The sequence below is a fragment of the Mesoplodon mirus genome (assembly GCF_964341445.2).
Source record: "Mesoplodon mirus genome assembly, chromosome: 18".
In the NCBI taxonomy this organism is placed as follows: Eukaryota; Metazoa; Chordata; class Mammalia; order Artiodactyla; family Ziphiidae; genus Mesoplodon; species Mesoplodon mirus.
Genome location: NC_138994.1, coordinates 19,913,602 through 19,937,404, shown reverse-complemented (window position 1 = coordinate 19,937,404; position 23,803 = coordinate 19,913,602). Strand labels below are relative to the sequence as shown.

At 45.4% G+C, this 23,803-nt stretch overlaps 1 protein-coding gene across 4 annotated transcripts in view; it reads right to left on the bottom strand.

The window, feature by feature from the left end:
* The window catches only part of SLC39A11 (solute carrier family 39 member 11), a 290,857-nt gene that overhangs the window by 121,958 nt on the left and 145,096 nt on the right, over nt 1-23,803 (bottom strand). For all 4 annotated transcript variants that reach the window (XM_082605176.1, XM_082605177.1, XM_082605178.1 and 1 more), the window contains one exon: nt 150-320. In XM_082605176.1, coding sequence (XP_082461302.1) covers nt 150-320 — 171 coding nt within the window. The remainder of the gene's footprint in view (nt 1-149; nt 321-23,803) is intronic.

Sequence of the window (23,803 nt, the reverse complement as noted above, 5' to 3'; positions counted from 1 at the left end):
CAAGAAAGATTTGCACTCCCTCCCCCATGCCCCCTCGAGAAAGGACCAGCATCATGATTGCCCAAGCCCCTTTTCCAGCCAGGCAACTGAGCTGACAGAGTCACTTGACCCTCAGACCCGTGGCTGGACCGCTCGGGGCAAGACCTCACCTGGGATGTTGTGTATGGTGATAGCCAAAATAAGCAGCACGATCCTCCTCCAGCTGCTGCCGCCGGGCAGCACCGGCTTCCCTTGAGACAGCACGGGGGCAGCTGGGCCCTCTGGAAGGTCGGTGGTCATTGCCTTCTTCCTCTGATATGCCTCGCCATTCTCACTCTTGTCTGAGCAAAAAAGAGAGGGATGGAAAGAGAGAGTAGTTTGAAAACGGGCACGTCAGTACTTGGACAAGCAGCAGCTGGAGGAAGCTTTCGGGGCTGGAAAATGGTCTATTTCCTAACTACCTAAGGGACCATGTGTGCTTCTGCCTGGTCCTCCCCGCCTCCATTCATTCACTTATTCATTCATCAATCGGTCCTGGAACAGACATTCAGTGCCCAATGTATGGGTACTAAAAAGGGTAAAAAGATATATGTTTACGTAGAGCTGATTCACTTTGTTATACAGCAGAAACTAACACACCACTGTAAAGCAATTATACTCCAAGAAAGATGTTAGAAAAAAATGAGAAAAATTTGAATAATATGTTGCTAAACGGAAAAATTATAATATAGAACGTGATAGCACAATCTTGTTTAAATTTATGTGTATGGACCGAAAACAGATTGAAAATATACATGTCAAATAGTAAGCCACGGTTATCTCTGAGTACAGGACTTATCGATGAAAAAAAAAAAAAGAAAAAGGGCAAAAAGATGAAAATGGGGCATCCTAACACTGCCTGTTTAAGAGAAGCAGTACTGAACACATATTCTGGAACCAGGCTGCCTGGCTCACTTCCTGACTCAGCCACTCATCAGCCGTGTGGTACGAAACAAGCTATTTAACCTCTTTGTGCCTTAGTTTCTTGATTTATAAAATGGGGTAAGAACAGGACCTATGCCACAAGGGTTTTGTGAGAATTAAATGAGAGGCTGCACCACAGCGCTCAGACCATACAAAGTGCTTATATGTGGACTGTGGCTGCTATCACATGTCCCCTCCCTCCTGCAGGAGGTGACCCTGCCCTACAGGTCACACGGACTCAGGGGGAACCAACTCGGATGCCAGGCTCAGCCAATCAGATTCTCTCCCCAGGGATGGGGGACAGGAATGGGGAAGGACCACGTGACCCCCAGTGTGGGCTCTGCATCCGAAAGGTCATGTGATGTAAGGGCAGCCACGACGTACATGCACGAATGGGAGGAGGGGGCAGCCGGACAGAGAGACAGAAGGTAACAGATGTACAGAGACAAGCAGAGATGGGAAACCACGCAGCCCGAGACAGACAGACAGACAGACAGACAGAAATGCAGACAAATGGCAGCCTGCGTGCCATAGGACATTCTGACCCTCATGGGCCGACTAAGGTACCCAGCCCTTGGGTTTCATGAGCTTACCTTCCTTGTAAAAATCCCCCTTTGGGGGGAAGGGGGTGAGGGAGAGATGCACACTACCAGATACAAAATAGATAAACAAGGATTCACTGTAGAGCACAGGGAACTATATTCAATGTCTTGTAATAAACTGTAATGGAAAAGAATCTGGAAAAAAGGTTATACATGTATGCATAACTGAATCACTTTGCTGTACATCTGAAACCAACACAAAATTGGAAATCAACTATGTGACAAAGCGAGAGAGAGGCATGGACATATATACACTACCAAATGTAAGGTAGATAGCTAGTGGGAAGCAGCAGCATGGCACAGGGAGATCAGCTCGGTGCTTTGTGACCACCTAGAGGGGTGGGATAGGGAGGGTGGGAGGGAGGGAGACGAAAGAGGGAAGAGATATGGGAACATGTGTATATGTATAACTGATTCACTTTGTTATAAAGCAGAAATGAACACACCATTGTAAAGCAATTATACTCCAATAAAGATGTAAAAAAATAAAATAAACATTAAACAAAGTTCCCCTTTGGGTATATATTTGAAAACTGTCATTTCTTAGGGCCAGATTACACCAAACACCCACGGTCTCCTGGGTTATTTGCTAATCCCTAATGGAGGCAAACTGCCTGGATCTGAAACACAGGACCGAGACTGAGGCAGGGAACCCAGGCTGCGGTTCACAGCAAGGGAAGGATCTTTCAGACAGGCTTCCTGGAAGAGGAAGGGAAACACCTGGGGACGCAGGTGGAGACAAGTGTCCCTCCATCATCTGAATTGGCAGAGCCTGACCCAGATGTCCCAGACAGGTCACCAGAGCCTGTCTTTGGGACATCCACCACAGGACAGGGCAACCCTATAGCCCCGTGTTGGCTTTGCTACCCCAGGGGGATTATCAGTGGCCCCTTTCACTCTCCAAAGTGTCCTGGTTTGAAAGATAAATTTCATGGCTCCGCAGGTTGGGGGAAACAGCAGAAGCTTGACGGATGCTCTGCTCAGATGGGGTCCAACCGACTTGAAGGGTAGGAGGGAACTCTCCGTGGTAACCACTTCCCTTCTCTAGGGACAAATTTTTCACAAGCAAAAGAATTCTCCTCTCTAAGCTGGAAATTGCAGAAAATGTTTCCCAAAGTCAAATTAAGAAACTTTGAGGATCCCTTTATGCCTGAGCCCGGGCACTTGGTACAGCCTCTCCTTACTCCTGGAAGTAAAGCAAGAAAAGGGCAGTTATCTGTCACCCTCTCAGGTGCTTCAAGACCAAGGTCTCACTCTATAAACTGGATCAGATCTTTGATTCCCTTTCCGGATGAACCTATCTTAGTGGAATACGGTTTGTATGCCAAAAACATGAAAAGAAAAAAACCCACTTCTTTTGAAAAACCATTATGTGTTTGTTGATTCAAAACAAGCCGGTGCAGCCTGAACAGTAAGAGCGAGCCTTAGAGCAGGTACACTCCCTCCTCCCCAGTTGGTTCTCTCTTAGAAACAGCTGGATCCCAGATCCACTGGGGAGAAGGGGCCTTTTATCGATCCTCTGAAATGCCGGGGTCGTCAGCCCTCCAACGGTCAGTAGGCGCAAGTCACAACACTGGCCTCTGGAGGACGCAGCTGTCTCGGGGGAGAGCAAAAACTCCTCCTATAGACAATATTTGCACGAGCTGAAGCTAAATATTCACCATGTGGCATCTATACTCTGTGTGTGTGTGTGTGTGTGTGTGTACACGCATGTGATTACCTCTGGGTACCATCTTTCTTGCCTCAGATATCAGACCGTCTTTGTGTGTGTATGCATAGGTGTGTGTTTCTGTGCACACACGGTTGTTTTTATATTGTTGACAACACCTGATGACTCGGGCTGCAGAGGCTGGTTGTGGAACTGAACAACACACGTGGGATTTCAAGCCCATAGACACTAAAGGCACAAGCAAACAGGCCCAAGTGCCGTGTAGGAAGGAAGCCGAGTGGTGACGGAGGGAGCTCAGCTGTCTCCTGGACCAGTCAGTGGGCACCACGGATTCCCTGGACCTCCTCTGCACACACGGCCCTGATCTGGATGCTCTCCAGTGGGCGTTGATAGGGACAAAAAAAAACCCCATCTCCTCCCTTTGGGATTTTATAATTTAAGAGAGGACAGACAGGGAAGACGTGAACACATTCCTGTACATCTAAGGGACAGAAATTCACACTCTCTAACAAGCATGGGAGGCTAGACTGATTTCTGTCAGTGTCCCAAAAGGATGCGACTCTGAATTTCCTACAAATAATGCACAGAGAACAACGGAGACGGGCGCCAGCAAATTCCAGCACCAAACACGCGTTTAATAGGAACATCAAGAGGCATAGTTATTAACCGGGAAGAGGATGCACGCCTCGCCCTGGGGTCCCGAGGTGTGAAAACTGATGCCACTGCCTCTCCCAGTGGGAAATGGGAGGGTATGAACGCCTGATGCACTTGAGAAAGTTAAATAAGCCACCATTTGGTAACAGCCACTAATGAGTCTGCAACAAGGAAAATCAGTCCAAATAAATCGTTACAGAGAGTCCAGATGCATCCCCAGCAATGAATCCTCTTGTCTCTCCCAGAAAGGCTGCTTAAACCATTGCACACCGTCTAGTAAAATGCCTGCGCCGTGGACAAAGGGTCCACTTAAAGGAGGCCTGGTGTGGGGTTAGGGGTGTTGCCAGAGTGATAAGCACCCATGAGATTTCCTGGGAGGGGAAAGGTCTGGGCATTTTTCGAGTAGGATTTGACAAAGAGGAAGGACATTTTAGGGAAGGAACATCCGATGTTGGGTTCAGAAATGAAAAACGTCATCAGCGACATCCGGGAAGGTGCCAAGAACTTATTCTCAATTGACCCTCGATCCTTACAAAAGCCCCATGAAGTGGAGACCACACCCTTTAACAAACAAGGAACCCGAAGAACAGAAAGGTGGAGGAACTGGTCCCAGGTCACACAGCCAGTCCAAGATGGATGCAGGAGTCAAGCTGGGTCCTCTGCCTGCCAGAAGCCACTTCTTCACCTGGGCCCCATGGTTGACCAGGGGTGGGGGGTGGAGTGGTGACCTGCCCCTTTGCTCGCCAAAAAGGGTCGCGAGCGAGTCTCTTCAGTGACATTTAGGAGGCTGAAACCCCAGATGTTTAGCTCGGAGAGAGTCCGGTGAGCTTGCACTACACGACACCAGAAAAGGCAGAAAAGGCTCAGAGGGAACCTCGTATCTGTAATCAATCACTCCTGCTCGTGGACAAACCTGAAAACGTTTCAGGCAAAGCTGTTTCTTAACCCATCAGACCTACTGTTTTAAGTGTAAAGCAACTGTTAAGTAGGAAATATTTATTAACACCAAGCACGGGACACAGGGTTACAATCCTTTCGGGAAGGTGGAAAGGAAAGACTTCAAGGTTGCCCATCATCAAAAAACATTTTTAAAAAAATTAAACTCAAGCGTCTGTGAATCCACACAAAGAAGGGGCCCAATGCTGGGGCTCGGCCTACCATCCCCCACTTCATCCTTCCGGGAGAGGCACCCCACCGCTAAGTTTGAGAATGAGAACCACAGGAGAACAGACAGACCAATCCAAAGCTCACTTTTCCTGCTGAATCACCGGGTGACATTATTGGACACCTTTTGTTCCCTGCTTTCTTCTCCCTCAAACGAGGGATGTGATTCTTATACCAACATGTTATATTGCACAGTAAAAACAGAGCCAGGTCTGGTGGGCACAAGCCGGGGAAGGGGCGGGGAGGGGATAAGCCTCCACCCCTTGAAGTGAAAGGCCTTGATGTCTTTAGATCACAGGCTCTAAACCATCTGGGATCAGCGACGCTTTTGAAAGTACGGTGGCGCTTACACTCCTCCCTCCAGCAAAAAAATACACAGACGATTTAAAAATAATGTTTGAATCCTTATGGATTCAAGGTCGTCAGACTGAGCGCATCTTGCTAGATAAATGCCACAGTAACCTTCGTTTCATAACCCGGGGGCCAGTCTCAGCAGGAACACAGGATGTTTGCTGTCCCTGTGATGATGTAACCAGCCAAATCTAATAGGCCCAGTGATGGAAGCTCAGGCCTCCAGTGAAAAACGGCAGCACTAATTAACAGATCACCAGCCACAAGAGCTTTAAAAATGTCCCCAAGAGATCACTGGAGATGATCTGGTTGAATTAGCACAAATAGGCAAATCCTCATCTGCTCAACACAGAAGGCTTCAACCCCCTGGAAAAACTCCTTCTTTCTAAACCCCTGCTATAAAACATAAAATGAAGAGCGATATATATTCACTATGCAGTCTACACACACAAAATCCAAAGGCTGATCAAAAGCAGGGAAAGAGGAGGATCCATTCACTTATATTTCTTTCCCCTTCCTTCTCGTTTCCCAGAGAATCAGAATAACTTGGGGAGAAGAAATTCAATTACCAACATGAGTGCGGCAATGTTTGCTGAGAAATTTGGTTCTGTTTCTTCCATCATCTGTGGGACTGGCACAACTCCCTTTATAGAATGAAGGCTGAATTTGAAACACTGCACGTGAAGCAACTACTCAACATGGGTTACATCAACCTTGGCACGTAGAGAAAGCAAGGCCCATGGAGGCCCTTCTTAGCAGCCACGTGGAACTTCAAGGAAGAGCCAGTGTGGTTCCCCCCATCTTGGCAGAAGATGCCTCAGCTTGGAGACATTCAAAACTACAGCCTGTTTCTGTCTCTAAACCTATCCATAATTCTCGTACTGTTTCCTTTTTGTAAAGCTGTAAATATAACTACGTGAAAGACCATTCCCCAAAGAGAGTCACAACATCCCCGATACACTGACTGTCACTTGTTCCTACCCCTCGTCCAGTATGTGCACGTTGATGTTTTGCACATTTGCGGCCAGTGCGCGTGGTAGAGAGAACAGATGCTGGAGCACATGGGCTGCTGTGGGATCATGCTTCCATCGACTGTGGGATCACATGGCTCTGTCAACCATGGGACTGTGGCTCTGTCAATCATGAGCCATAAAGGCTTTAGGCAAATGCTGTATCTGTGTCTCAGTGCCTTTACAGTAAAATGGGTTTCATAGCCATATCTACTTAGGAAGGCTGTTACGAGGACTAAAATATACGTAAAGCACTTGGCACAGAACCTGGCACCTGAAAAGTACGATTCATGTTAGTTATTGCAATTGGTTATACATACTTTTTTTTTTTTTTTGGTAACACTGCCTTTGAATTTTATTTTTTCCTCGTACATTTCATTTTATTTTATTTTTTCTTTTTTGGCCACACCATATGGCTTGTGGGATCTTAGTTCCCCGACCAGGGATCGCACCCGGGTCCACAGAAGTGAAAGCCCAAGTCTTAACCGCTGGACCGCCAGGGAATTCCCCGGTTATACATCTTAATATACAGTTTCATATTCCACTTGTTTCTTTTAAAACTACAGAAATATCTTCCAAATTTCTTAGTCTCTGGGACTCTAGCTTTTAATGGCTCGAAGGCATTTTTGCTTAGTTCCAAGCCAATCATTTGCAAAACCATTTCTTTTTTATTCAAGCCTGAGCGGTCGCTCTTTCTTTTCCAGATTCTAAAAGATACAGTGCTCCGCTCTTGCCACACGGGGGCATACTCTTCTGCTCCCTCCCACCCAGGATGGGCACCCACCCACCCAGGGAAAGTATCGCTTGACTTCACGAACCAATTCTCTGTTTTACGGCTTCATGATTCATACATACCGCTGGAACATGTAAAAGGGCTGACCTATCCCAGGAGACAGAGCTTACTTAGCACATGAGGGAAAATTCCTATTGCAGTTGGGGGTGGATGGGGAATCTTTGGGCAAAGATCCTTAAATCTTTCAGGTGCTTCCCTGCTTGCTTGTAAGTAATTGCCGGCCAAAAATTGGTTTCCTAATATTGAACTACAGCGGAGCTGTATCACACGTATGTTTTACAAATGTAAATGCAGATAGATGCATTTGAAAAGAAACAACAGAAAACTCCCTTCTTTGACCCACGGCTCCCTTTCCACCTTCCAGTACTACCTCCTGGAATTAATTTTGGATTCGATCTCCCAAGAAAGGAGAGGCGTCAGTGGAAAGGGAGAGAAAAACAAAACAAATTCATTCTTGGCTTTTGATCTTGGGGGGTAGGAGGCAAGTCCTGGGGGTTTAAGAAAGAAAAAGGATTTTCAAGGGGGGCGGGGCAGATTTTGCCTCTTCAATATTTGGCCTTAAATGCTGTCTTTAGAACCCCGTGGGCATTTGAAACGTGCCTCAACTGTCAGGAACAGGGAAGCTGGGGGTGCAGTAGAGTGTGATATAATGCAGTCTATCGTTGGTCAAGAGACAGAGGAAAGAGGGAAGGAAAAACGATGCTCACGCCTTTCCTGGGAGAAATTCCTTACAAGGTCACCCACCCAGGATTGTCCCTAGATCCTCCAGAACCCCTTGGAAAGACCGACATCTAGGCTGCAAATGTAAAGTCCGGGCATAGAACCAATGGCAGGACATTCATTTAAATGTCATCAATTTAATAAGTTTAGTGGGTTGAACTGGTCAAGGCAGGGCTGGTCAGCCATTAATCCATCTCTCCTTTGCGCAAGTACCCCCAATACAACTCTCCTTCCAATAACCTCATTTCTGATTCTAAAGATATAAATGCATATTTAAGCAAACTTGGAAAACCTCAAAGTATACAGAAGAAAACTGAAATCCCATCAGCTAAAAAAAAAAAATTTAGAGTTTGGTGTATTTCCTTCCAAGTTTTTTCAGGTGGTTTTACATAACTGAGATGATCATATTATACAACCGCAGACTATTTTTGTTCCCACTAAACGTAACACAAACATTTCCGCCATATGATTAAAAACCCTTATAAGCATTTCAAGCAGTACAAATTACTATCTACATTCTCATACCATTGAGCATTTCGGCTATTTCTAAATTTTTTTCCCCATAAGTATCACTGCAAAATCTTTAACCTATATAAACAATCAGAGATCTGAACAAAGTTCCCAGAAGCTGAAATGCTGATCAGAGGGCCTCGATGTATTTGTCTAATTAATTTCCAGAAAGGCCATGCCATTTACAGTCCCCCGAGCAGAGTTTGCAAGTTCTCATCATGCCATTTTTTAGTCAGCTTGGGTATTTCTCATTTAAAAGTAAGTGTATTCATTTATGGGAGAAATGACATTTCCCTTCTTTTGTATATCTTTGACTACAAGTGAAATTGAACATTTTTCATAGTTCCAGGCATATTATTTTCCTCTTTTGTGAAAGGTCCTCTGTCCAAACAAGGCCTCTTTAAGGAATGAGAATATGATTAGCTATTTCCTTACAGATACGAGTAACTTTCCTGTGATCCACTTATGTGTGTCAGTGAATAATGAGATGCAGCTGGGAGCAGCAGGCATTATTACACATCAGACGGGTGAAACCACCTGGTCACACTGGAATTTCAGCCTCCATTTGCTAAATTCCTTTTTGACATTCCTCAAGACGGCAAAGTGCCCTTAAAAAAAAAAGTGTTGGACAAAACTCTAATTCAAAAACATACATGCACCCCTATGTTCACAGCAGCACTAGTCACAATAACCAAGGCATGGGAACAACCTAAGTGTCCACTGACAGATAAATGGATAAAGAAGATGTGGTGTATATATATATATATATAATGGAATACTACTCAGCCATAAAAAGAATGAAATAATGCCATTTGCATCAATATGATGGACCTAGAGATTATCATACTAAGTGAAGTAAACAAGACAAAGACAAATGATACCACATATATATGGAATCTAAAATGTGACACAAATGAACTTACTTATGAAACAGAAACAAACTCACATACATAGAGAACAGACTTGCAGTTGCCAAGGCGCGGTTAGGGGAGGGGAGGGATGGATTGGGAGTTTGGGATTAGCAGATACAAACTGTTATATAGAGGATGGATGAACAAAAAGGTCCTACTGTATAGCACAGGGAACTGTATTCAATATCCAGTGATAAACCATAATAGAAAAGAATATGATAAATTATATATGTGTGTGTGTATAATTGAATCACTGTGCTGTACAGCATACATTAACACAACATTGTAAATCAGCTATACTTCAATAAAATAAAATTTTTTTCAAAAGTGTTATCTGCTTGATTTATACTGCTACCTGGTATGGCCCCAAAAGCTAATTTTCTCTCTCAATATTCAAACACAACTGTTTTCTTTTTAAAAAAAATTTTTTTTTTTGCAGACAGTGTACTTTTATTTTTTAATTTATTTTCTGAAGTATAGTTGATATAATACTTTGCATCTGCTAATCCCAAACTCCCAATCCATCCTGCCCACCCACCTCCAACTCCCCCCTGGCAACCACAAGTCTGTTCTCTATGTCTGTGAGTCTGTTCCTGTTTCATAGATAGGTTCTTTTGTGTCATATGAAACACCACTCTTTTCAAAAGCAGAGGATATTTGAGAGCTTCTCTTGCTTCCCTAGCCTTCTGTCCCCCCACCCCCCTGTATGCAGCAAAGCAGTTTTGCCAACAGTACATATAGGCAGACCTCAGAGATACCGTGGGTTCAGTTCGGGACCACCCCAATGAAGCCAATAACGCAATAAAGCGAGTCCCACAAATTTCTTGGTTTCCCAGTGCATATAAAAGTTATGTTTACACTATGATGAAGTCTATTAATGTGCAACAGCATCATGTCTTAAAAATATCTTAAGGGCTTCCCTGGTGGCGCAGTGGTTGAGAGTCCACCTGCCGATGCAGGGGGCGCGGGTTCGTGCCCTAGTCCGGGAAGATCCCACATGCCGCAGAGCGGCTGGGCCCGTGAGCCATGGCCACTGAGGCTGCGCGTCCGGAGCCTGTGCTCCGCAACAGGAGAGGCCACAACAGTGAGAGGCCCGCGTACCGCAAAAAAAAAAAAAGATCACAGATCACCGTAACAAATAGAATAATAATGAAAAAGTTTGAAATAGTGTGAGAATTACCAAAATGTGACACAGAGACACAAAGTGAGCAAATGCTGCTGGAAAATGGCGCTGATAAAACTTGTTCGAGGAACTTCCCTGGTGGTGCAGTAGTTAAGAATCTGCCTGCCAATGCAGGGGACACAGGTTCGAGCCCCGGTCCGGGAAGATCCCACATGCCACGGAGCAACTAAGCCCGTGCACCACAACTACTGAACCTGTGCTCCACAACTACTGAGCCTGTGCTCTACAACTACTGAAGCCCACACGCTCTAGGGTCCATGCTCCACAACAAGAGAAGCCACTGCAGTGAGAAGGCTGCACACTGCGACAAAGAGTAGCCCCCGCTCACCGCAACCAGAGAAAGCCCACGCGCAGCAACGAAGACCCAACGCAGCCAAAAAAAAAAAAACTCGTTCGATGCAAGGTTGCCACAAACCTTTGATTTGTCTAAAAAAAAAAAAAAAATCTGTGAAGCTCAGTAAAGCAAAGCATAATAAAACGAGGTCTGCCTGTATAGTAAAAAAATCTAATGTGGACAGGACCCTTGCTAGAGTTTCCGAATTTAGCAAATAAAAAGACAGGGTGCTCAGCTGTATATGAATTTCAGATAAAACAGAAACTTTCAGTATAAGTACATCCCGAACATTGCAGGGGATATACTTATGCTAAAAAGTATTCATTGTTGATCTGAAATTTGAATTTAACTGGGTATCCTGTATTTTAACCAACAGTCCTACTTACCCAATCTAGGGTCCGGGTTCTAGGGCGGGGAGGAGTTGGGCAGACCGACTGCACTCTCCTCTGACAGCAGCCACACACTCATCTCAGTGAAAAATCTTTCAGTGATGCACTACATGGGTCATGTATAATACAGGGTAGGAAAAGATTCTGTTAGAGACCAAGGAAACTTCGTGGAAAGATAACTGAAGTATGTATATATGTATTTATTTATTTTTGGCTACGTTGGGTCTTCGTTGCTGCGTGCGGGCTTTCTCTAGTTGTGGCGAGCGGGGGCTATTCTTGGTTGCAGTGCATGGGCTTCTCATGGTGGCGGCTTCTCTTGCTGCGGAGCACGGGCTCTAAGTGCACGGGCTTCAGTAGTTGTGGCACGCGGGCTCAGAATTTGTGGCTTGCGGGCTCTAGAGCGCAGGCTCAGGAGTTGTGGCGCACGGGCTGAGTTGCTCCACAGCGTGTGGGATCTTCCCGGACCAGGGCTCGAACCCGTGTCCCCTCCATTGGCAGGCAGATTCTTAACCACTGCGCCACCAGGGAAGTCCCAAGTGAAGTATTTACTTCGCTTAGTTACTAACCTTAGGCAGAGACGCAACTGGAGTTTCAGAAACATAATGAAAACCTAATTTACAATCTTTGTAACTGTAGTAGACTTCTCCGTTTATCACTCTAATAATCTCAACCACATGATTGTCAGAGGGTGAAGTGCTGTTCGTGTAAGAAGGCTGATTAGATTCCCTCGTCTTAAATTTATTTATTTTATATTTATTTTGGCTGTGTTGGGTCTTCGTTTCTGTGCGAGGGCTTTCTCCAGTTGCGGCGAGCGGGGACCACTCTTCATCGCGGTGCGCGGGCCTCTCACTATCATGGCCTCTCTTGTTGCGGAGCACAGGCTCCAGACGCACAGGCTCAGTAGTTGTGGTTCATGGGCTGTAGAGCGCAGGCTCAGTAGTTGTGGCGCACGGGCTTAGTTGCTCCGCGGCATGTGGGATCTTCCTGGACCAGGGCTCGAACCTGTGTCCCCTGCATTAGCAGGCGGATTCTCAACCACTGCGCCACCAGGGAAGCCCCAGATTCCCTCGTCTTTTCAGTCTTTTCAGTCCATATTTTCCAGGCCCTGAAAGTCATCCATGCCCTAGCTTTGATGCTTATGAATAAGCAATTGCTTTGCTACAACAGAGAAACAAAAAGGTCTGCGTAATTGGTACAAAATTAAATGTACGCCAGAAGAAGAAATGGGTTCACTATTAGCTAAAGATTTCTCATCCATTAAGCAAACCACCCACCAAAACGTTGTTTGTTCCAAATAGCTAAGTAAGATAATAATTTCTACTCTCGGTCAACAGAACCAAGATTTCCAATAAGATTAAAACGTCCACCTACCAGGTCAGCTCTTCTACTGTTGTATCAACATGAGCTCATTCCTGATGAATTAACTGTTCTCCAAAACTAAATCCCAAGTGGACTCCAGAGCTGCCTCTAATTCTTCTTAGCTTACCCTACACATTGTGTTCCGTGCAAACACCCTGGTGGGGACGAGACCTCCGTAACTACTGGGGGATCCACCGGCAGAAGACCTTTGCTTCAAAAGAGCTCCAGCCCCTCATTAGAGGAAGGGCATTTGGGAGAATTGAAAACTGCTTACAAGAGCGTTACAAGGACTCTCAACCTCTCCGGGAAAGACGGGGGCTCCTCACTTGACTTATACGGTTGTCAATTACCAGGTCGAGGAGGAGTTGTCCGAGAGGACAGCACCTATTTCAGGCTTGTGTCCAACTGCTAACAGGAACTTCATAGTCATTTGGGTCACTTTCACCTTTGACATAAGGCCGCTCTGCTATCTCCTGTAATTCTGAGGATAAAGATTCGTAGCCAAGACCACTGTATCTCCAAGTGTAGAATGAAGACATCCATTGCTGTGCATGGTGGAGGCTCTTAAAAGATGACTCCTAGACGCGCCCCCCCGCCCCGGTACCTCCTGAATTAGAACCTCTGGGAGAAGGGCCCAGGAATCTGCATTGTACAAGCCATATGTCCCTTCACTCTCACCCCAACGTATTTCTGATACAGACTACACTCTAAAAATGAATGTTTTAGACTGCCCAACTACAAGTGAGTCGAGGGATTACCTCTGTACTTAAATCTACTTTAGTCCAGGGACTTCCCTGGCGGCGCAGGGGATGACTCTGCACTCCCACTGCAGGGGGTCCGGGTTCGATCCCTGGTCAGGGAACTAGATCCCACATGAATGCTGCAACCAGGAGTTCGCCACAACTAAGGAGCCCACGTGCTGCAACTAAGGAGCCCGCCTTCTGCAACTAAGACTGGGTGCAGCCAAATAAATAAATAAATAAATATTTTTTAAAATGTACTTTAGTCCAAATACTACTGCCTAATTTGGTGTCTCAAAGTACTAGACAGAGATATACCTGACCCTTAGTCATAACTGGGCACCTCAAGATTCATATGACTTTTCTCTAAACACGCAGTGGGAAAGGTAAAGGAATTTAAGACGAGAAGATGAAAAGTAATTGAACTGTCTTGATAGGAACCATCATTTCCTTACAGAAAATAAAAATCCTTTTCTTTTTTTTTTTTAAGAGGATATGGGTCATCGTAAGGAAATGCAATCACCAGCAGAAGAACTGAGAGAAAAATAAATTCCTTCAAACCAAGACACTCTCTCATCTTGCCTAAGTCAATATAGGGTCTATAGACAGGGACTATATAGGGTCTAAATCAATATAATCCTTCTGTCTATTTATACATATAGCATTTCCTCTTTTATCCTAGAAGTTGGTCACCAGGAATCAAAACATGACAGGATAGATGAAAACTCTTAGCTTCTATAATCAAGAGTATCCACACTGCCAGTATTAACAAACAGCATGACATTCTGCAAACCACAATGGAAAACAAAATCTTACTTTGTCAAAGGCCGCAAAACTGAAAGGAAAACATGGTGCTTCTAAATAGGTTTAAGTGAGACTAAAATTCCATTAAAATTTCTTGGTTTATGGATTTTCTTTGCTTTTCGGGATACAAACAGTTGATGCTGGATCACAGGATAATCGCTGGACATAACAACGAAAAAAGAAAAAGATAAGCACAGGCCTGAAGATTTAGGGTTTGCTTTTTGTCTTTGCTACAAGAAGATCAGAGAGCTGGGGCTTGACTCGGATGCAAAGGAGACTGCAAGTCCATGTCTGGCTTCAGTAGGAAGTGTTTCTTGGTCACAGTTCCCAGTGCTGGGCAACAGAAACCAACTCATTCATCGGAAGTGTCTCGAGGGAGGGGCTCGTGGAACCAACCCAGGAAGGCCACAGAACCCACCCTGGAATCCAGACAGGGCCATGGGAGATCAGGACTTCCTGCTCCACCCACAAAATGCCCCCACGTCGCCCTCAGGGTGGCACCCTTATCCCCAATGTCCCAAAATGCTGGCCACTCCTGCTGTAACACTGCCCCCTTTGCTGTCAGGTCCATCTAACTGGCCAAGCCAAGGTCACCTCCAGCTGCCAGACAGGCTGGAAGTCCAGCTTCTATCCTGAAAGCCAGGCTCTGTCTCTCACCAAGACTGGCGAGATGGGGCAGAAGGGAGAGAACCCCAAACATGCTGAAGGGATTCCGGAGACAAGCAGCTACTAGGGGAGAGAGGGGCGGAGAGAGGGAGGGAGAGATTCGTGTCCTCAGACATCTAAGTCTGCAATGTCTTATTCTACATTAAAGTTGCACCGTATTTTTCTCTCTTTAGAAAGACAAAACGAAATGAACGGAATCCATGGTAGACAATTCTCAAGCCAACTCTATCTCCAGTTCTCTACACATAACCCTAGGAAAGTCGCAACCGCTCAAGGTTTTTGCTTCTTCCGAGTGTAACTGAGCTGAATTAGACAGACTCCAGGGCCCCTTCCAGCACGAACCTTCTGTGCTTCTGGAGACAGCCACTGACACAGCCTCTGACACAGCTGGCCTAAATGACCACTCAACCCTGGTGAGTAGGAGAGAGCGGTTGTCTCCAGTGCCAGAGTTTCTAGAACTCTGTTCTAGCCCAAGAAATTCCCCAAGATGAGTTTCACGGACAGCGCATTCCAACCGTTCATAACATAAGGACGTGCTCTAAATGAGCAGCAAGTTCATTTGCCTCAGGGGAATCAACCTCTTTTGTGCCCTCAAGTAAAAGCACTCTTTTCCCTTAAAATGTATTAAAATATTTTCTGACAGTACCCAAATTCCCATCCATTATAGGAAATATACAAAATACTGATGAGCACAAAGAAAGACAGAAAACCACTCACCACCCAGAAGCGACCACCTTTTAAAAGTCCTAACAATCTTCTCTATATTTATACTGTGTGTGGATAAATGCAAACACACACACACCTTTTAATTGAATCATACTATTTTGAAACATGACTTTACACAGCAATAAATCGTAAATACATTCCATATCATAATACACTCTCCCGTATCAGAGGTTCTCAACCAGATTCCCCTTAGCTGCTAGAGGTCGAGATGCCCACGATGCAGAATTTCCAGTAGCCAAACAGAGAGCTAAGAATACATACTCAAACATATATACAATGGAACATTACTCAGCCATAAAAAAAAAAGAACGAAATAATGCCATTTGCAGCAACATAGATAGACCTAGAGATTGTCATACTGAGTGAAGTAAGTCAGACAGAGAAAGACAAATATCATATGTTATCACATATATGTGGAATCTAAAAAAAAAAAAAAGGTACAAATGAATTTATCTACAAAACAGAGTCACAGATGTAGAAAACAAACTTAGGTTACCAAGGGGGAAAGAGGGGAATAGGGATAAATTGGGAGATTGGGATTGACACATACATACTACTGTATATAAAATAGATAACTAATAAGGACCTACTGTATAGCACAGGGAACTCTACTCAGTACTCTGTAATGGCCTATATGGGAAAAGAATCTAAAAAAGAACGTATATATGTATATGTATAACTGATTCACTTTGCTGTACACCTGAAACTAACACAACATTGTAAATCAACTATACTCCAATATAAAACAAAATTAAATTAAAAAACAAAGAATACATCCTCAAGATTCCTTTTCGTGTCAGAAGAAAAGATGTGCTTACTGTCCAAATCACTTCAAAGTCAAGCACAACCAATTAACTTCCAGGCCTCCAGTGAGGTTTGGTGTTTAGAATAATAAAAGGTGGCTGGACAGGAATGATAAATCACCAGTTTAAAATTGGCCTAATGTTGGTGGAACTTAAAAGGACCAATATTTCTTGTTCTGAGACTTCTGTGATGTAAATGTTATCTTTAGGAGTGGTTTCTGAGCCCTTCCTTCTTAGGCTCAATTTAAATGGTATATGAAAAAGAACATGTGTCTAAGCAGGGGTGCTTTCTGCAGCCTACTTTTCCATCATATTTAACATTTTTCCCGTGCATCATTTATTTGTTGTCTGTTTGCAAGGCCATCGCCTCTTGTGTCTGGGCCTGAGCTTTGCTCACAATTACATCTACGGCACCCAGCACGGTGCCTGGCACAGAGGAGGTTACTTAAATATTTTGCATACTAACCCCATTAGAGGTGCTATCCTAACTACCCACTCACAGAAGACACTACTTCAACCTAATCCTCCCCAGGAGACAAAGGGGGGCAAAAAAAGGAGGGGAGAGCAGTTCCATGAATAGTAAATGCCAACCTGAAAAGCAGGATAATCGAACTCATAACCTTATATAATCACCAACCCCCCGTGCCCCGTGACACACAGCAGCCCAAGATGAAGCTGATTCTTGCTTCATGACCCCCTCTGCTCCCCGATTCAGGATCAACTATCACTGACCGGGTGTTTGTTGTATACCCTGCAAGGCCCCAGATGTTCAGTGACCTGGAGAACTTTTTATCTTCTTTAAGCCTAGGAGCAGCTCTAGGAGGTATGAACCCTGTCTTACAGGTAAGGAATGGGTTAGTGCTGGGCCCTACCCAACATCCTTCCTTCCAAGTAGCTGCCCAGCCACTATCCCCAGCTCCGCCCCCTTCCTGTAACTGACAGCCTATAGTGTACGTGTGTGAGCGTGCGTGCGTGTGTGTGTGTGTGTGTGTGTAATGCTTCTTCCCTATCCTCTTGGTCCAGGAGGAGGAATTTTCCCTAAATACTCTTGGCCTTTTGTCCCACCCTTCACACCTCCTGTGGGGAAGAAGTGAGTTTCCTGAGAGATGAATCTGGGGGGAGGGACATGCATGGTTCAGCCCCCTCCCTCTTCCCCTGAGTGCCAGGGCGCCCACAGGTAACATGTCTCTGGTTTAATCCCCCATGTGGCAAGTCTTATGGGGGGGGCCCAGGGCCCACGTGGCTCCACAGATGTGTCTGTGATTGGTGGCTAAGTCTGCCTAATTCTGCATTTACCATCATGAATCCCATTGTTGCTGCATACAAAACCACTGCCTCTAACCTAACCTTCATTGGTAATGACAGTGAAATTGTTATTTCCATCTGCCTCCTTTGCTTCTTACTATTGATTCAGAATTCAGACAGGGAAGACCCAACACCCAACCCTAAACCTGCTCTAGCGTCCAGTCCACAGCAGTCAGCTCGTGGATGGACTTATGATTCAAGCCAGCCCATCAAAGTCCTTGGTCTACACATAATGCCCATGGACCCTGCCCCATGGACTCAAGCCTGGCCACGCCAGCAAAGACAAGGGAAATACATCGGGTGGAGAAGTCACCTCAGTGGTGCCATGTTCCCTGTTCCAGACCTGATGCCTATTCCTGAAGCTCCCCCTTTTCCCATGAGCTTCCAGTACTACCCTCCCCACCAGGGAGCCAATAAAAATCCCTTTGGCTCCACCTGGTCTAACTGATCCCTGTCATCAGCAACCAAGAGAGGTCGGACTGAAGTAAGAAAACTTGGCTCAGAGACTGGGTGATCCTGCTATAGGGATGAGCACTCCTCAGCTACAAAGCAGCAAGGACCGGGATTCAGACCCAGATCTCCTGTCTGCCGGTGTGGGGCCGTTTCCACCAGCCACACCACCTCAATCTCTTTCCCCTTCAGCCTTGCCACCACTGCTTCTAAAACCCCAAATCCCCTCGACCCACTAATTCTCTGAAGCGTTTGGGGCACATGAATGTTTCCTTCCACCATGCAGACCCCCCAGGACGCACGTCACTGCCTTGCCCACTGTGGCTTCGGCACCCGCCGTGCTGAACAAACTAGACATCTGAGGGCAAAGAGGGCTTGAACTTGGCCTTCAGGCCCAGACTCGGGCCCATCTTCTCACCCAAAGCAAATCCCCAGTTCCTTGTACTGGTCTCCTGGCCTGAGTTCTGGCCGGATTAACCACTCTGCCCTCAAAAGCAGCCAATCTTCTTGATCAGGCCAGTCACGTGTCAATCCTGTGCCAAAGCCCATCCAGAGAAGAGTGGGTCCAGAAACGGAAGAGCCCAGAGGCACCAATGAGAGAGGCAGTGAGGGCAAGTGGGCACAGGTCTCCTCCTCTGCCTTCCTCTTCTTTTCCAGAAAGCAAGCCCTGCTTCACCAAGATGGAAAGCTCCCAGACACTGGTCAGATGCAAGAAAATCACATAAAGAATAACAAGGGATTATGTGGGGATGGGACAGGGGACTGGAGCTTACTAACCAGGAAGAAATTCCAGGAGATGATGGACAAAGCGGGGGTAAATGGCACAGCATTCGACAAGGATCGGCAGACAAAGTCCCTTTCCTGGGGGAGAGGACAAGGGCGTCACAAAGTACATTCTGCCACAGAGAACCTGCACGGGGCAGAAGCACCTGTATTCTTTTAGGTGAGAAGAACCCCTATGTTAGCGTAACCTACAGAGCTAGAAAGGTGAAGCCCCATCAGGCCCTGTTGGATATTCTTGGGTTAGGTAGGCTCATTTCCAATCAGCATGGGCTTCGGGCTTATAAATAAGGGGCCGCTAGCATATCATTGAGATGTAAGTAATTTACACATAATTTGCATTATGTAAATGCAGCCAAATGTCTGTCTCTGAAGGTCTGTTTTCCTAATCAGCTAAATGTCTCCCCAGCAATACTTCCATACTATTAATCTGTTCAAAAAGCATTCTGGGGCTTCCCTGGTGGCGCAGTGGTTGAGAGTCCGCCTGCCGATGCAGGGGACACGGGTTCGTGCCCCGGTCCGGGAGGATCCCGCGTGCCATGGAGCGGCTGGGCCCGTGAGCCATGGCCGCTGAGTCTGCGCGTCCTGAGCCTGTGCTCTGCGACGGGAGGGGCCACGGCGGTGAGAGGCCCGCGTACCGCAAAAAATAAAAAATAAAATAAAATAAATAAAAAACAAACCAAAAAAACCATTCCGGACAGAGGGCAGAAGTAAACCTCGGCACAGCTACCCACACTGTTAAGAAAAACAAACAAAAAACCAAAAAACGACTCTCCAAGAACGGGGTCCCAGCTAGTAAAGAAAAACCGCCCTCCCAACCTGGGTGTTCTCCGTGGAAAAGAACACAAGTCAGTTCGTATGACGGCAAACTCATGTTTGACTCGTGGGTGGAGGGTGGACCGTGGAAAGAAAAATCTGCTGGCACCGCTAGGGAGGCACAAGGGGGAAATTCCTGGCCAAGCTACCGCGGCCGTGAGTCCCAGACGCTTCCCTTTCCTCACCTTTTCAGCATATGCGTGTGCGTGTGCGTGTGTGTGTGTGTGTGTGTGTGAGAGAGAGAGAGAGAGGAGGGAGAGAGAGAGAGAGGAGGGAGAGAGAGAGAGAGAGGAGAGAGAGAGAGAGAGAGAGAGAGAGAGAGAGAGAGAGAGAGAGAGAGAGAGAGAGGGAGAGGGAGAGGGAGAGGGAGAGGGAGAGAGCGCGAGCGCACATTTGCTTTGAGGTGGCCTAGCAGTTTCTCCTCGTCCTCTTCAGGGGAATGTCAATCAAAGCAAAGAACGGTGGGCGGGCCCAGCCTGAGTCGCTGGTGGGCTGGCTGAAAGCGCTGGATCCTCCAGGAGACACACACCAGGGAAACAAGACAAGGGGAAAGCCCGCGGCAGGCTCTCTGGCACTTTCCCCTTTTCTCACCTCTCCGGGCTTCTCTCCTTTCCTTCTTCTCCAAGGTAATGACACAGAGGACTCTCTGTCACCGGGTATGAAGCGTGCGGGAGGAGCGGTTCTGGGGGACCAGATGAGACTCTGGGTTCACTCCCTTCCCAGGAGCCGGCTCCCCGGACACCCAAGTTCACACCCCAGTCCTACCATTTCCTGGTTATGCATCTTTAGGGAAGTCACTTGGTACCTTGGACCTCAGTTTCCACGCTTGCCATGTGCGGATGATAATACTGCCCGCTCTGAAGGACAGGTGAGGGGAGATGGGTGGGGGTCCCCTGGTGGGCACACATCAAATACAACACGAACCCCATCTCAGCAGTTCCCACCATGAACTTGTATTACATGTATAAAAATATAAAAGAAAGGCTAATGGCGTGTCTAGTACACCTAGTCCATTCTTCACTTAAATCCCCGAAATCAGGAGGTTCGTAGTGAAGGAGAAAAAATTAGATCATGACAGGATTGAATGTAGAATTTTCACGTGCCGTCCAATCCCGACTCTCCACGCCCGCACAGCAGAAACGTGCCTTGGCTGTTAATGTGAACGTTTCAAAATTCCACGATCATATTGACATTTTCAACTTTCAGGAAGGATCAGCTGCTGCCAAAGATCATAGAGACTTTCCATCAATAAAAGGAGAGGGCTAGTGTCCTTCAAGATCACTGTCAATTGTGCTTTGGAGTACAAAGTAACTTTTTTTTCCCTTCCTTTTCTTTCATTTAAAAAAAATAGATTTACTGATCTAATGTAGTTTACTGAGGTTAACAGTAATACCAGTTTGCACTTCCTAAAAAATGTTACAACCAAGGAGATGGGAGCATTTGGAATCCCTGAAGCATGCTGGTTGGTTGGTTGCTTATCCAGATATACATAGATAGACAGACAGATATAGGCAGATGGATAGACAGATGGGCAGATCTACATACATAAATACATACATGATCTGTGTAATACATGTAAATAATATTCTGATGCTATTTCATTGAGCCATTATATTTCCATTTTCAGATTTAATTTTTTAAAATTATACATATATGTATAATGATTTTATACACACACACACACACACATACACACACACACACACCCGCATAGTCTAACATTTGTTAAAACATTATCTTTCAGGGCAACCACCTCTGGAAACCTGTGAGACAGAAATGACTACCTCCATCCAGAAAGTAAGAGTCTTCTTTAAACCGTTATTTAAACATGGAGCAAAATATTCTCTCCTGACCAACCACAGTGATCCACTTCAACACGAAAACGCACAACCTCTTTAAAAACTATAAGCAAACAAATCTGAACAACAACCAAACACCATTCTCATTCTGCAGAATCTAAGAAGGACATTGAGAGACTTGGACGTAAAATCCCACAAAGCCAAACCCTCTCTGGGAGAGAATGGTCAGGGAGGAGAGACAAGCAGTCTGAAGGGCTCTGCTGCTCTGGAACAACTCTGAGAAGCGAGGGCTGCACTGCCCAGCTGTCTCAAACAGCCACAGAGACACACCGGACCCCATGCAGCCAAAGCTCCAGTCCAGAACGGCACAGACACGGTACTGCCTGAGTGAGGACCCCAGATGGATGCTGGTCTGAACTGCAGGAGGGCGCTGTTTTAGGCAGAGACTACTACACTGTCTCCTCAGTAGACTTACAGACCTACCGGGATGGAGTTTGATGATTTACCTGGTCATTTAACTGTGTCAGGCACACGTAGCAGGCTCTGCCTACACTTGCTGGTTCTCCAGCAAGCTAGGAAGAGATATGGTCTTGGTGGGCTCAATCCTTGGTGCCCCTGCATTGCAGCCACTGCTGCAGGAGCACTGGAGATGCAGGGATAAACAGAGACCAAGTTGCTGCCCTAAAAAACTCACCGCCTAGTGCATCTGAAGGAAGGGGAGAGGAACATACAGATAGTTTGTTTCTGTTTTTTTTTCTTAATTGAAGTATAGTTTATTTACAATGTTGTTTTAGTTTCAGGTGTACAGCAAAGTGATTCAGTTATATATTCTTCTTCCGATTCTTTTCCCTTATAGGTTATTGTAAAATACTGAGTATAGTTCTCTGTGCTATACAGCAGGTCCTTGTTGTTTATCTATTTTATATATAGTAGGGTGTATGTGTTAATCCCAAACTTCTCATTTATCCTCTTTCCCCTTTGGTAACCATAAGTTTGTTTTCTATGTCTGTGGGTCTATTTCTGTTTTGTCTACATTTGTATCATTTCTTTTTTTTAGATTCCACATATAAGCAATATCATATGATATTTGTCTTTGTCTGGTTTACTTCACTTCGTATGATAATCTCTAGGTCCATCCATGTTGCTGCAAATGGCATCATTTCATTCTTTTTTTTATGACTGAGTAATATTCCACTGCATATATTGACCACATCTGCTTTTATCCATTCATCTGTCCATGGACATTTAGGTTGCTTCCATGTCTTGGCTATTGTGAACAGTGCTGCTATGAACACGGGGGTGCATGTATCTTTCCGAATTATGGTTACAGGTAGTTTTAATACAAAATGATAACACTGGTGTTAGGCTTGCTGAGGCTCCAGGGTAGCAGGAGAAAGTAATGACTCTGCCTGGAAGATCAGAGGAGTCTTAAGATCGAAAGAGATGCCTGAACCATCTTGAAGGATAAGTGCTTCTCCAAACAGATGGAATATTTCTTGAGGCAAGGAAATGTCAAAGAATGGGGCTCTCTTTTTAGAACAGCAAGTAGCCCCTTGTGGCTGGAATGCAGGCTGTGTAGGAGGGGGACGATAAGAGATCACGCCACAAAAACAGGCAAGAGGCAGATAGTAAAAGCTTTTTGTTGTGTTACGGACATTGGGTTTTATCCTACAACTGTTGGAGGCTTTAAGCCTAAATAGAAAAATCATTGCATCAATTCTGCATCTTTAGGAAGCTCACATTCATAGCAGCATGATGATGGATTAGCGAGAAAATCCACATTCGTCCTGAAATCTGGTGGTACATCCCTCGGAGGTTTCAACATAACCAGGATAAAGGCAAAAAGATATTTCTAGACCTCTATTCACTAAGGATCAGTATGCCTGAAAGATGTTCATTAAAAATGTGTGTGACATTCTTTCCTCGTTTTTAAAATGGAAAACGCTGACATCTGCGTCAACTACAAGCCTGATACGTGAAGATGAAATGTGCACATCACATTACATTTCACATAATGAAAATGCAAGGAAGAATTACAGAGGCTGTAATTCAAATAAATCTGAGGGGATATGGGAACATATGTATATGTATAACTGATTCACTCTGTTATAAAGCAGAAACTAACACACCATTGTTAAGCAATTATACTCCAATAAAGATGTAAAAAAAAAAAACCAAATAAATCTGGTATGTGCTAATTAAAAGCATAGGGCTCCCTGACCAAGTATATTAACTACAATCTCATCTTGGTCAATATGTGCTCCAGAGCAAAAATTCTGTGAGATTTTAAAAAAAAGGATAAGAAAAACTGATTTTCATAGCC